At 33.5% G+C, this 15219-nt stretch overlaps 2 protein-coding genes across 7 annotated transcripts in view; one reads left to right on the top strand and one right to left on the bottom strand.

Annotated features, from left to right (window-relative positions):
* Window positions 1–15219, top strand: part of LOC118440475 (WD repeat-containing protein 47) — a 49036-nt gene that overhangs the window by 13086 nt on the left and 20731 nt on the right. For all 6 annotated transcript variants that reach the window (XM_085654867.1, XM_085654864.1, XM_035863573.2 and 3 more), the window contains exons 2-6: window positions 4900–5599; window positions 5690–6278; window positions 6379–6727; window positions 11648–11758; window positions 11843–11918. In XM_085654867.1, coding sequence (XP_085510993.1) covers window positions 4919–5599; window positions 5690–6278; window positions 6379–6727; window positions 11648–11758; window positions 11843–11918 — 1806 coding nt within the window. In that variant the 5' untranslated portion in view covers window positions 4900–4918. The remainder of the gene's footprint in view (window positions 1–4899; window positions 5600–5689; window positions 6279–6378; window positions 6728–11647; window positions 11759–11842; window positions 11919–15219) is intronic.
* On the bottom strand, window positions 1108–3364 carry LOC118440536 (uncharacterized). Its single transcript, XM_035863724.2, has 5 exons — window positions 3210–3364; window positions 2739–3068; window positions 2457–2616; window positions 1907–2220; window positions 1108–1812 (listed from the first exon to the last, which is right to left on the bottom strand). Exons 1-5 carry the CDS (start codon window positions 3231–3233, stop codon window positions 1393–1395), a joined length of 1248 nt encoding a protein of 415 aa, XP_035719617.2. The 5' UTR covers window positions 3234–3364; the 3' UTR covers window positions 1108–1392.

Below are 15219 nucleotides of genomic sequence, written 5' to 3'. Positions count from 1 at the left end.
AAACCTCGAACGATAGCACGATAGCAACCACACGCTTATTTACTTCGTATTTTCGGGATCAACGATCTTTGTCCGATAAAGTTATTTTCCGCATAACAACGTGACATCTCCAAGAACGTTTCCTGTTATTAATTTAGACAATTAACTTGACGTATAATTAAATTATTTGCCAATTTGATTCGAAACGTTTATAATATTTTTGACGAGCGTAATTACGAGATATGTAGTCCAAAAATAAAATCTGAAGTATGTAAATAATATCGGAATGAATTTTATTATATATATATATAATTTTTTTTTTTCTTTTTCTTTTTCTTTTTTTTTTTTTTTAATAAAATTCAAAAGGATATTAAGCGAGCGTATTAATTTATTAATTTACGGATTTATATAATATTTGTTTGATAATTAACGTTTTAAATTGAATAGACAAATTTATAAATTATAATACAAAAGGAATAGATATGCATGGTTAAATATTTATTGTTAGTAGAAAGATGACAAGATATTGTGTTATAAGAGCGAAACGGCGTTGATCGTACTAACGGGACATGTAAATTCGCGGAAATTATTAACGAACGATTTTTCATGCTTTGCAGCCGAAAAGTTGGCCGCTGATAAAATTACCTTAACCATGGCTGTTAATTAATGGCTTATTAAAGTCTAGCGGTTTCGCTCATTGTGAGAGTAACGGCCTGTGAAAATTGGCCCCTATAATTTTTCGAGTTCGACTTTCAAACTGTATATTTGTTTACTTTTCTTTTTTCATTTACGCATAAAATCTTTTTTCTTCTTTTTCTTTTCTTTTCTTTTCTTTTTTCTTTTTTTTTTTCTCTTGATTTTGCAGGTCTTTAATCACAAACGTGAAATTGCTCGATCACGCTATTTACCTTCCCTTCCTTCCTGTTACCAGTAGCACACTCTTTTCACTTCATCGACGTCACTTCCCTCGTCTCGAGTCAATTAACGTTCCCGGGAAATTGTCTGAAATTGAATTTTCCTTTCTCTCCTACTGTCCGAAATGTGAAATCGAGGAGAAATCGTTTTGTCCGTCGCAGATGAATATAGATTTTTAATCGTGTTAAAAATATATATTGTTCAGTACTTGGATTATTTCATGATAATATATATTTATTGTGTTTATAATTTAATTGATATTATAAATAATAACAATAATAATATATATATGTAAACAAATGAATAATTAATAACAATAATATGTATAGAACTAATTATGGTAATTTTTAACGATAATACAGTGTCACAAGTAAAAATAGTTACTAACTATCGAATGGACGGATTTCGATGGGAGCACTTGGTGAATTTATTTATGCGAAATGAATACATATAAAAAATAAAAAATAAAATAATTAATTTCGTTCTACTTTTACTATTTTAATAAAATTGTACGTAAGTATTTGGATATGCCAATAATGCATTATAATAAGGTACATTTGGATATCTTAATGCATAATTTGTTAAATAATTGTATTGATGTTGATATTCATTATTTGATATTGTACCTGTTGCCTGATTAGTACCATCTTGATAGATCTGCTGCTGAGTCCAGAATTGTTGACCGACATTCAATGGTTGATTACAACCATCCATATTATTAGATACCATATAAACGTCAGGTTGATATTCAACAGCAGGGATAAATAAATTGCTGTATAGTGGAGATTGATAGTAATTACTGATCGATGACCTTGTAGGATAGTTTTGTTGAAAGTGGTCCTTTATTAATGAATTAGAGTTCTTCATTTGAGCCGAGCCGATAATAGGATCACCTCCTTCATTGTATTTCATTTTTTCCTGTTGAAATAAGAAATAATGAATTGGATTAGATAAAATATACAGATTTAAATCACTTTAAATTAAAATGTAAAATGTATTAATTAAAATTTACATTTTGAACATTGAATTGCGTTGATTTTGACTTTGTATTTGGTACTATTTTAATAGGTCTAGGATCGGGAAAATTTCGTAAATTCGGATTATCCATGACGTTTTCTGATTTCGGTGGTACGTAATCAGTTACGATGTCTTCTATACTTGGTAAATTCGAATTGTTTATTGATTCCTGGGCATTTGCCGGATTATGATTTTCCTGAACGTTAAGAGAGATTTGATCTTCAGGAATTATTTTTTCAGGATTTAGATTAAATAAGGTTCCCGAATTAGTTGATTCTTGATCAGATTGTTTTGCCTGGTTTGTCTTATCTAAAAAAAAAAAAAAAAAAAAAAAAAGAAAATTATAAATATTAAAGAAAGCGATTTTCTTTTTTACAAGCGTTATTAGAACTTTTCTATTTCTATAAAAGATTAAATAAAATAAAAGATCAAAAGATTTGGTTTATTCTATTCAAAATAAAATGAAATTTAAATAATAAATCTATAGTCATTTTATAAAATCTTCATCTGTTTATATATATAATAATATAGTGAATATATTTAACCTTTAATTTCTTTAATATTTGGATTTTGAGATTCAACGAAGTTCGACATAGTTTGTCTGTTTAGGGACGAGTCCGATTGAACAGCACCGCTTTCCCCGGTTTTCCTAGAATCCTGTGTAATTTGGTTTTCGATAGATTTTTTAAATCGTCGATGAACTACCTGAATAAAATAGACATATAGTTCCTTTATGAACATCAAAATTTTTATCCATGCATTTAATGTTCTTTCATTAGAAAATAAACTTTAGCGAAATTTGTTTATAATCAAAATGTTTTACTCACCGAAGGTGTTGTCGAGTATTGACCAATTAAATAAGACGGATGAACAATTGTATGACCTCCTATTTTCGCTGCATGTAAGGTTTTTGGATGTGCGTATCGTAATAAAATGTTATCATTTTGAATAGAACCTACCAAAGGATTGTTGACTTGAGGTCTGTTCAAGTATATAGGAATAAATCTAGATTGTCCATAAGAAAATTCCGATGTTCTATATTGATGGGGCGCCAATAAAAACTCTTTTTGAACTGGTTGATATTGTACATATGGTCGAGTATATTCTGGTTGAACGACAATGTCGGCGATTGTTAAATGTAACGTGATGATTGAAATCTAAAATATAATATTCATAATTAAACGTCAGTAATTAATTTAAAAAAAAAAATTCTATTATTCCGTCAATGAAATTTGTTACATTCGAGGATCTTAATATCAAAGAAAAATGATTTATCAAAAATTATACAATTTTCTTACCAGTATTTCAAACTGAGTCTTCATGATTCCTTGATAATCGTTCGGTATTTCGCACGAAACTGATCAAACGAGCGAGTCCAACAGCTCATTTATTCGCAAGTTTGCTGACGCTGATGTAGCATCAAATTATACGTTTTTTCTTTATTTTTTGCTATCTGGCATATCGGAGGGGAGAGGGAGGTTTGAGAAATGCAATACGAAAAATATCATATTCGAACTTGAGTCATGAAAAGAAATAATTGCGTTAATCATTATGAATGTAGGTAAGTTCGTACATCCGCTTAGAAAAGTATTTGGCAGAGGTTGCAAATTTCTTTCTTTTCTTCCTTCTTTTTTTCTTTCTTTTCTTTTTTTTTTCTTTCCTTTTTTTTATTTTTTTTTTATTTATTGTTATGAAATACACTGGTATTCGAAGAAGAAATAAAGTGGAACATATTTATCAAGTATTTGTTAAGAGTAATTGATCTGCACGCTTCGCTTATTGTTCGTTGCAGCATGGACACGTGTTCAAAGACTGCTCGAGTAGCAGTGAATAGATGTAACTCTCTTCGTGCAAACCATACCACCGCTTACGTTCATCCGCCTGTCTACGAAGTCTTTCCCATTGTCTAGAACCCTTGTGATTTTGGAGAGGGAGTGTTCGCATGCAAGGAAAGCACGCGAGTAAAGCGAGCGTCATGTGCGAACAGTCGATAAGGGTTTCTCTTGCTTCTGTCCCTTTCCGTTCCTTTCACCTCGTCGTTAGCTTCCCCGTTGCTTTGAACATTGTTGGCGTAGTGCGAGGATCATAGGAGAATATAAATTAGATTTTCGAAGGGATTCTGATTGTCTTTGAGACGTTTTTTCGTGCCTGATCGTGATTTGATTTTTCTTCGCCTTTTATTTCTCTTTCTCTCTTTCTCTCTCTTTCTCTCTCTCTTTCTCTCTCTGTCTCTCTCTTTCTGAATTGTTTAAAGTTGTCCTCTTTCGTGGACAGTATTTACTTGAATTTAGTTTGAATAATAATTCAAAAGGAGAGTAATAGATTAAGGTCCGAATCTAGTGACCCACTTTTCGTGTTAATCGGGGCACGTCAACAGAAATGCTTGGCCTCGAAGTGCATCGAACTCTTGGAAGGATGCATTTTTGCACATTCCATTATAATCTTTTGCAATCGTGCGTTCCATACTTAATGTTGAACGGAAGTCTAATTCAGTGGTGCGCAAACTATGGGTTGTCGAAAAATTCTTGAGAGATAGCAAATTTTTCATATATTTTATATATAACAATAATAAAAGTAATACATTATGTTTTTACTTTGAAAATAAAAGAAAAAAAAAGAAAAAAAAAAAAAGAAAAAACTAAAAACTGATGTTATTACTATATTTTTATGTCTCAAAATAAATAAAAGAAAAAAGCATAAATACATATATATATATATGTATATATAATTAATTCGCGTACCCATTAATTGAAATAATCTGAGCGTATAATTATTTTTTCTTTGTTATTTTTTTTATTTTCAAAGGTAATCTCTTATATTTTTTTGATAAAATTTGTCTCTACACACGTGAATTTGTTTCAAATAAAAAGTTTCGAATTTTTTATCTTTTTCTTTTTTTCCCCATTTTTTTTTTTTTTAATATTTTTGTTTTCACTATCAAATATAGATCAAGAACACTGAATCTTATCGACTTTCTAAATTGTTTAGGTTGCGTATTCGGTACGTGATGCCGGCGACGCATTTGACGCTGCGCGAAGAGGACGTGGTAAGACTGATCTTGGAGTTCCTCCACAGTCGTGACCTTCACATCTCGCAGCTTTCGCTAGAACGGGAGACAGGCGTGATAAATGGACAGTACAGCGACGATGTACTTTTCTTGAGACAACTCATCCTTGACGGACAATGGGACGACGTGTTAGAATTTATTCAGCCACTGGAAGCACTACCGGATTTTGACATGAGAAAATTTACCTATTCCATATTGCGACATAAGTACGTAGAACTATTATGCATCAAGTCGGAAGCAAATCTGATAGCCGCTGGTACAAACGGAAGCGTCGATAATGCTGTCGAAGAAGTGGTCAAAGTTCTTAGCGATTTAGAGAAGGTTGCACCTACCAAAGAGGAATACAGTAGTTTTTGCCTTCTTCTCACGCTTCCACGACTCACCGATCACCTACAATACAAGGATTGGAATCCCAGCAATGCCAGGGTACAGTGTTTCCGCGAAGTTCATCCTTTGGTTGAAAAGTTTCTGCCAGGCGATCGAAAATCGAACGATTTAGTTCATCCAGTAACATCGGCGAAAAATGACAGGCTTATTCAATTGATCATCAAGGGTATACTTTATGAATCCTGCGTTAATTATTGTCAGGCCAAGGCTACTGGTTCGAAAGAAAGTGAACAGGTAAAGAAAATTTATTAATTCGTATTTTGATTGATATCGTTTTAATTAAAATCACAGGAATCATCATTATTTTCTATCATTGTATTACAGGTCGAAATGAGTTTTTGCAGACTGTTAGACGGTTCTATCGGCTTTAGCGACTCGGATCTGAGCCTATTATCTTGGCTGCAAAGTATACCGCCAGAAACTTTCGCTGTACCTTTCGCTCAAAGAACATTGAACGTTGATGTGGAACGTCTCGAGAGGCCGTCTTTAGAAACTTCATGGACCGAGCATATGTTGATAACTCCCATCAAACCGAAAACTTTTCCTCATAGCGCCATGCCCTTTACAAGACCTAGATCGGCAGCTGACATGATGTCGCGTAGTTTGGTACCAGCTTTAGAGGCCGGTCCAGGTCCTAAGAATATGCCTATACCATCGGCAGCTCTAATGGCATTATCAACCGGTGACATAAATCTTATGTCGAGATCCTCCTTCGCCAGTTTTCATTTGACCGGTTTCAAAAATAACAAATTAATGAATACTAGCGTGGACCGGCTCTTCGAGAACGAAGGCGATGTCTTCCTGAGTTCTAGCTATGCTGATTTTCAATTATTACCATCGATACAAGAAACAACGACTAGTAGTCATCCTAAGGTTCCACCAAGGATCAGAGGACAATCTAAAAGTCCTGAAGGTTAGTAATTTTTAAGTCTTGCTCGTTAATCAAATCGTTTAGAATATCGATTATAACTATCAACTATATCTTATTTTTTTTTTTTTTTTAACATTAAAAGCTATCAAGGCGGCTGATCCATCAGCGGCGTCGACGCCGGAACGAAGAGTTTCAGGCAGAGAATCGCCAGCACCATCAACAGCTAGAAGTTCTAGAAGAGACTCCTTAGCCGAGAAACCTACCGGTGTCGCAGCAAAAATTACGGAACCATCGGTGATCCCTAACAGAGCTATTCCAGTGGATCAATTTGAGCAGAGCTATAACGGTGATCTATTTAAAGAATATCAGAAGCAAAAACAAAAATTGCAAGAGACGATTCAACAGAAGGAAAGGGAAAGGGACGAATTGGTTAAACAGTTGTCGACTCCGTTACCTGCTCAAATAATAGAAAAACGATTACAAGCTGACGGGTAAGTCGAGAACAATCTCGAAATTCTCTTCCTTCTTCAAAATCTACATAATTTAAGATTCATAATCGTTTCACGTAAAGCCGGTTTCGAGTAACGATCTTATATAACGACCTCAACCTCACGACTAACTAAGAAGGAATGCTCGATTAAAGGTAACAGATATGCATTTACAATTTCGTCAGCTTTATAGTTTGATTTCTTGCCAAAGTAAATATCTAGCCGAGATGGTTCACATCACGTACAATGGCAAATAGTATCATTTTCCCTGCTACATCGCCATCGCCGCCGCGTCGAATTGCAGTTAATCAAGCCGAGTGGTTGATTACATTCCCCGACAGATGGCGGTATTAGAACATTTAATATATATCGCGATCCGAAACGCGCGTCAAAAATAGATCGTTCGTGTGGTCTAGACACCGATGTGGCGCCATTCGAAATAGCAGCGGGAATTGCTATTAAACATGTTTCTTATTTTGTTTTTTTTTTCCGGGTTGTCTGGCACTGACCTTGAATACCATTCCAGCGATACCTATCTACCTCTAAGTTTGTCTTGTTATCAAAAAAAAAAATCATCGATTTCAAAATAGATCAAAATAGATCATCCCTTTAGAGTATCATATTCGGTCAATCATTGGCAACAACCAATTGTATGTTGTTTGTTACAGTTTTTCCATGGTATTTACGCGTATAACATCAACACCCTGTTAAGTTGCAAAGTTAAATAGATTTACGTGATCGCTCAATCGAGACACAAGTTATAAAGATCAGACATTACGGATATTCCCATAGCAATAATAGGTTTGGCCTCGATACGACACGATACGATGTATCGGCCCCGATTTGATTTAAAACGAAAGTGGAATTTGAGTATGGTTCATTGACATCCACGATGGGCATTGTTTCGAGGCCGGATACCGGATGTATGGAACCACAGTCACGGGCGAAATCGTGACCGTATGGGTTTGCTTTGCCATTGCTCGTCTGCTCTTCGGTGATTCACTCTCATAGCTTTGTCGTACATATTTATGGTGTCATTTTTTCGTTCATGCGCGTGACTGCGTTGAAAGGTACGTGTGAACATCAGGAATCTTTTGAAATATGTTCCTTCTTCTTGTTCTTTTTTTTTTCCTTTTTTCTTTTTTTTTTTTGGTCAAGATATTCAAGATAAAAATAGATGAATCTTGAATAACTACACGCGGAATTTATCGTGGATTAACTTATTATGTCGACTAACGGAGCAGAGATTTTTGAAAGTGCTTTGTTTTAGTTCGCTTTCGTATCTAAATTTCTCTTTTCTAGCTTACTTTTCTTCTCGTTGAAATTCCTCACATCTTCGGTTACATTTAGAATGGCAATGATCGATCTTCTCGTTACATTTGTTCGTTGCTGAAATAAATTCCGCGGAAAACTTATTTCTTCGTTTCTCTTGGATTTGATTTCACTGGATGGTTGTTCACGTCAAAGACAAGATCAATGTAAATGCTGTGGCTTTCTCTGCTCTAAAGAATCAATTTGAATCGCATTTGCGAAGATATACTTGGCAATTTCGTTTCATGTTAACGTTTATCTCTGTTAACTCATCTATCTTCTATCTCGTATTATTCAAAAAAGAATCCATAATTATTTAACGCAAATGTTCTCGATTTCCAACAAATTAATATTTGTTTTTGAAGAACCATACTTTTGAATTAAATTAAGCAAATTTCCCATTGTATAATTATTTCTATAAAATCTTACGAAAGAACGGAACGCCTTACCTAGTTTAAGGAAAGTTATTCTATTTGAAAAAAAAAAATTTGTCTAAATATTTCTTACGGCTTACTATATATATATATATATATATATATATACACAACTTGATGTAAATCAGTGAAAACGCGATTGTTAGTCTGACCTGTTGATGTTAATCAATTGCATTTCATTCGTATGTTCGTTCAACGTGCGTAGAGTATAAATCTATAGTATACATCGTTTAGAACAAGTGAAATAACTGTGCCGCACCGGTTCTTTCTTGAAAGCCTTTCGATTCACGACATCTGCTGGATATCATCTTCTCGCGAATGAGCTACGCATCTACTACGTCCGGACCTTCTTACAGATATATACTTCTTCCTTCGAGAAGAGTAACCATCTCTACTCGAATAGAAACCAATTTAACGTACTCGATCCAAAATGCTCTCGATATAGATACATTTATCAAGTTCATGCAATAAAGAAAGTGTTAATTTTTGTAACTCGTTAAATGGGAAGGAACAGGAGGACAAAAGTTAAGAAGTTTGCACGAAGTAAATAAGTACCTATTTCTTTATGAATAGTTAATATTTAACCAACGAGAGTGCAACGTACTATTTATGAATTTTAAATCGATAGCGAAAAGCCTCGTGAAAGTTGAGTTTCACGTGGCTACTCGTGCGGTGAGCATATGCGCTTCCTTCGATCACAATGCTTTTTATACGTTCTGATAATTCAAATAATATTTTTATTCGCCAATCTATATATTTCCCTATATATATATATTTATATATATATTTATAATATATATTTATTATAATTTATAATATATATATATATGTTTATAATATATATTTATTATAATTTATAATATATATATATATTTATAATATATATATATATATATATATATATATATATATATATTATAAAATATAAAATATACTATAATGCATCTAAAACAGGTCGCTTGGAATAGGAATGAATAATCATCAAATGATAGCTAGTTCGATATCAAACAACTTTTACTCTTGAAATATTTCTTTTCATCTTCACAAATTAAGAAAGAAATTTGAGTGACTTCTTTTGCTATTTCTTTTCTTTTCTTTTTTTTTTTTTTTACACAGTAGTTTACCCTCTATATTACAAACGTTCTCCGAGGAGAGATAAAGTTTTAAGATAATTCTTTTCTTTTTTTCTTTTTCTTTTGTCCTGTTCGAAAAAGTGATCAATCGATCGATCAATCTATCAATCGGAATTTCATTTTCATTGGGAGAAGCGTCAATGACGTTATCAAACGTTGGCATCGCATCGACAGGAATGGAACGAAAACAGGCTACGATAGGTCGCGACTAACGATACGCTTTGTTATTACGAGAGAAGTCAGGCACACACAGCGGTCAGAACTGTTGGTTCTAATGGCAGGAGGCTGCCGAGTGAAGCTCGTGGAACGGCTCCTGCTCGACTCGCCGATACTCGACGCCAAGCTTCCTTCGTGGCAGCATCGCGACGCCGTGCCAGTATATCGCGAGTACAAAGAGCTTGTTTGTCTGTCTATCTGATCTTTTTCTTCTTCTTCTTCTTTTTTTTTTATTATTATTATTATTATCATTTTGTTTTTTTTTGTTTTTTTTTTCCGCAAGAGAACGCGAGAGAAACGAGTTCAAATTCCGCGACTTTTCTACTGATTCAGAGATACGAACAGTGAACGATTTTTTTTCCTTTTATTTTATTTTTTTTTTCCTTTTTTATAGAAATAAATAACCTTCGTGTCGATATTTTTCCTTCGTCTTATTTTGTTATTGTTTTTCTTTTTCTTTGGTGTTTTTTTTTTTTTTTTTTTTGGTTTTGTCTCCTTTCGTGAGTGTACTCGCAAAGAACGTTCTCTTCTACGAGTGGAATAGTTAGATTCGCATTACGATGTCGAATCATCGTAACTGAAGGAGCTCAGAAGCGTGTAATTGATACGTGGAAGGAACGCTAGCGAGGATGATTTATCACAAGCCGACGACACCGCGATTCCGTATCGCCGAGCGTGTTTGCGTGTCTGTAAACAATCGTCCAGTATACAATAAACAAAGTCACAATAGCAGTTGTAATCTAAGAAGCTCCGTCCCTACACCGCCTTGTGTTAATCGGTAAATCGTTATCTTTTCTTTTTCTATCATTTTCTTTCTTTTTTGTTTGTTTTTAATAATCTCTTTGAATTATAAAAGTGTTCGAAAGATAAGAAGATATTGCTTTAATTTTATTAAAGTTAATTCAATACATTCGAATTTTGTTAAATCATTCAAAAATATCGTCAACAAATATTTCAATCTTCATAATGTGGTTCGAGATCATTCGATATTTTTCCTTTGCCACGGATCGCAGATGCGCCAATTTCAAGCGCGGATGTGCGATGCATTATGAATAATTTCCTCTCTTTTCCTGCTCACAAGGAAATTGACGATATGCGCGCTTTTATTTTCGTGATTCATCCAGCCATTTCTCGGACGAGCCATGTATACATTTTGTCTACAAATTGTACCGTTTTTTTCAAAGAAATTAAAAGAAAAATAAACACATAATAAAGCTAAAAAAAGAAAAGGAAAGAAAGAAAGAAAGAAAAAGAGAATCGATGAAGTGAACTCGATGATGCGGCATGATATTGTCTAACGGAACGAAGACTATAACGGACGACAAATCGCGAAATATTTGCGATAAACTATTTTTGGAAAATGGTGAAATCCCGTAGAATGTTGGAATGAAACATAGCGCAAAAAGAAAAGATATGGCTAGCGGAAAAAAATAAGAGATAAGGGGAAGCTTATTTGTTAGGTGCTACGTGTTTTAGTATTTCATACTGCCGTTAATCTTTAATTGGCTGCCTAATAATAATTTTATGATGAGATTTTATGTATGTACATATGTTAAGTAATGATTATGAATTATATGCATACATACATACATATATGTATATAGTGGATAGATTTAACACAAAATAAGTGATAAATTTAATTTTATATTAACAGTAAAACCACTTTCATAATTATTGGTACATTGAAATATGTATGTATTTACAATGTAAATGTTATAATTTATAATGATAAATAATATCAAAGTTTCCGTTAAATTGATTAGACTCTTAGCGAATGATTAATGATCTCGTGGATATAACTTGATTATGTTTTCCTTGAACATTTACAGTATAAAGCAACCTTTGGGTAGCAAAGGTCCATCTCCGGTTCATGCAAGTACACCTGTAAGATCTGGTATTCAATCGCCAAAGCCAATGATAAATGGTTATGATCAAGTCACGTAAGTGTTACGATAAATGATCTTAAATCAAATAGAATGAAAATCTAGGATGGAGCAAAAAATTTTGACCTTTTTTTATTATAGGAGACAAAATTCAGCACCGTGTGTTAACGAATCGGGAATTCATGAAAGTCATTACGATATAGTCAAGACGACGAAGGTAAGTCGCCTTTCTTTTTTCTTTTTCCCTTTTTCTTAACTATCTAAAAAAATTAATTCGTAAACTTCTCTCGTATCTATCTTAAATGATATTTAAAATTAATACACAACTTATTATTCACAATTTATCCGTAAGAAAAGTGAAACTCGTTTTGATTTCACTCTTCTTTTATCTATTTTATTGAACTAAAAAAAAAAAAAAAAAAAAAAAGAAAAAAGAAAAAAAGAAAGGAATGTACGAATCGATTCTTTCAAGCCAGATAATAATAATTAATGGGAAGATTAAAAAGTACTTTTTGTAAATCGATGCAGAACTTTTAATTCCGGCTCTGAAAGCATTTGCAGTATTTCCTCGAACGTTCTTGACTCGTTGGAAATATTCAGAAATTTCTCGTTAATCGTACTAATTGCTTTTAAGTGGCAACTGAGCGTGGGTGGTCGAGCATTTTCTAAGTATTATCGGACATCGTTCAATCTTTATAAATTGATTCTCGATAATCATTCGTTATGATTATCATTCGTAAAAATAATGACTTTTAATTTCAAGAGATATTTAAAATATTATTTGATTATATCCCATGAAAATATGTGAATCTTTTTTTGTGTTGCGTTTGCTTGATATCCAAAAGCGTAGAAAAAAGGCAGGACACGGTGTACTTCCGTTGCCGAAGATCCCTCCGGATAATGTAACAATGGCCGTGTGGCGTCAGCCGTAAATTTGCATTTAAAAGGCTTTTGTAGCTTTACGACGGAAATGTTGAGGAAAAAAAAAATTAAATAAAAAAAAGAACAACGAGCAAAAGAGAGAGAGAGAGAGAGAGAGAGAGAGAGAGAGAGAGAGAGAGAGAAAATGAAAAAAAATAGTTTGATTATCGTGATTACGAATGACGAATAAAATGTTTCTTTTTTTTTCTTTTTTTTTTTTTTTTTTTTTTTTTTTTTTTCAATCCGGTTTCGTACGAATACATCATGTGCATTCGTTGGCAGTATTCGAAATTGATTAGGATTAATTGTAAATATACGATCGAAAAAAAAAATTTCAGATCACAGTTCTTCGAAGTCAGTATCAATCGTGATAAAGTATACCATAACAGTTGACATCATTGTCTTTGTTTGGTTGCGTTGATGAGTCAATAGGTCATGGTCAGTTTCGTATTTCTTTTTTCCCCCCTCATTTTAGTTACCAATGTATCGACTTTTACAAGCAGTATAGAAACGAGAACTTTCCTTATCCGTTGATTTCAGTGAAATTGCAACACGACCGGTCAATTACAAGTCCGGTAAACTTGTACATACGTACAAGTATTTGAAAATAGAATATGAAAGGAAAATATAACGGTGATTTTCGTCGAGTGGAAATTTCTTATAGGTTGTCGTTATAACTTGTCAACGCGAATGTCTGCTCGTAAGCGTGACGATATCAAAAGGGTTATACGTTCTGTTCATGTTCGTGAATATAAACTCGGCCAGAGTGATCGTATGTATATATATATATATATATATATTTGTGTGTGTGTGTGTGTGTGTGTGTACGTACGAGTCGTACATTCCCTTGTGGTGCACCGTACATCAATCTGTCACTTGCTCATAATAAACTGGCTGCAGGTAGGTACATATGTATACATTGCAGCATCCAATGGAATATAATAAAAAGAGATCTAAACGATGTATTATATAGAGAATTTTTAATATGATCATTTCGAACTTCACGTCATACTCTCTATTTAATATTAATAATTTCATATTTCCTTTGAATAAAAGATTGATATCATAATTAAGAAGATTCGAGTCAATACGTTCTTTAATCTGTTTAGTAAAACAATTTACAACATCTGCATTATGGAATTCGCAAGGTCTCGGGCACCCACATGTGAAATTCTAACGACCGTTCTAACTATTAGACTCGCTCTTGAATAATCTCGCCTTGCGACGACGCAGTTCGCTCATGCAAATCGAGCGCACGCGTTTACTACAACGAACGTAAGGTACCGCCTTCGGACAAACCGCGAAACATCGAGAAGACGTGTGTGTCGTCTCCCCCCTCACCTCACCTCCCCATCCCTCCCCTCCCACTTTCCCCACTTGGAGAAACGTTTCGCAAAAATGGTCGTCCAGTGTAGATAATCTTATTTTTCAAGATTTTCTTCTCGCGGTGTTTTTGTTTTATATTCGGTGATAATAGGTTCGTCAAGTTTTAATTTATGAATATCAACGATTTAGACTAGTTAGCGTTAAGTTTCTTAAATATGCATTGTTGTATAAAATTAAAATCATTGATTACATATCGATTAGATATATATATAATAGATTTGTATCAGTTCTATTTTGAAGAATTTAAATGATAAAGAAATTAAAATAATTTGTTCGATTTAATATGAAACTTTTATCTCGTAAAGAAGAATTCTATTTTGAATCGTCATAATTCTTCGAAAGGCAAGAATCGTAATGCGATCTTATAGATGGTAATCGTATACCGTTTTATACACTTGTGTCAGTTTTCCGAAAGTATATACCTTTTCCTAGATATCAAATGCATAATATATTTTCGATCATCAAGGTGAACTAGTATCTGTGGATTACCTTATGTGGGTGTCAAAGAAAAACTTGGTAACTCAATAAGTCTATTGTGTATGTTTCATAAACTATTCAACAAGGCGAATTCATCAATGATAATGGATTTTCAATAAAGTCCATAGATATGTCGAAAGTTCAACTTCTCTGTACACATTTTTTTTCTCTTACGTTAAAACTATTAGAGTGCACTTAGACATATTTTTCTTCTTAACCCGAAGAAACCAAAGTCATTCGTGCATTCGATAAAGTGAGTTCATAAAGCGAGAGGCTCCGTGGTTCGCTGATTTTAAGCGACGTACTACGTGCTAGACTGTATAAAAGAAGTCTTTGTATAAAGGATATATATAAGAACTACATTCGTATGCAGTTTATTCATATGTCAAGAGAAGTGCAGCTCCATCTCGTTGCACACGAAGTCGATTATAGTAGAAATCTGTAGATACATTTGTGTATTACTTGACATGAAGGTTACCAATTAAATGCCACTGAGAGGTAATATCCTGTAATTAAGGTCGTCGATAAAGTAGAAAGGTAAAACCAACAAACTCCCCCCTACTCCTCCTCCTCTTTCTTTCTCTGTCTCTCTCTCTCTCTCTCTCTCTCTGTCTTTCTCTAAACATTACATTGCTATTTTGTTGAATACACGAAGATCAGGTATATCTATGAGAATACATCGAATGACATAATGTTAGCTTGTTTGCTTGAACTCCTGAGTCACCGACATTTTG

Source organism: Vespa mandarinia, chromosome 2 (genome assembly GCF_050613455.1).
Source record: "Vespa mandarinia isolate Hongniang chromosome 2, ASM5061345v1, whole genome shotgun sequence".
NCBI classification, from domain to species: Eukaryota; Metazoa; Arthropoda; class Insecta; order Hymenoptera; family Vespidae; genus Vespa; species Vespa mandarinia.
This window is presented reverse-complemented; position numbering and strand designations above follow the sequence as displayed.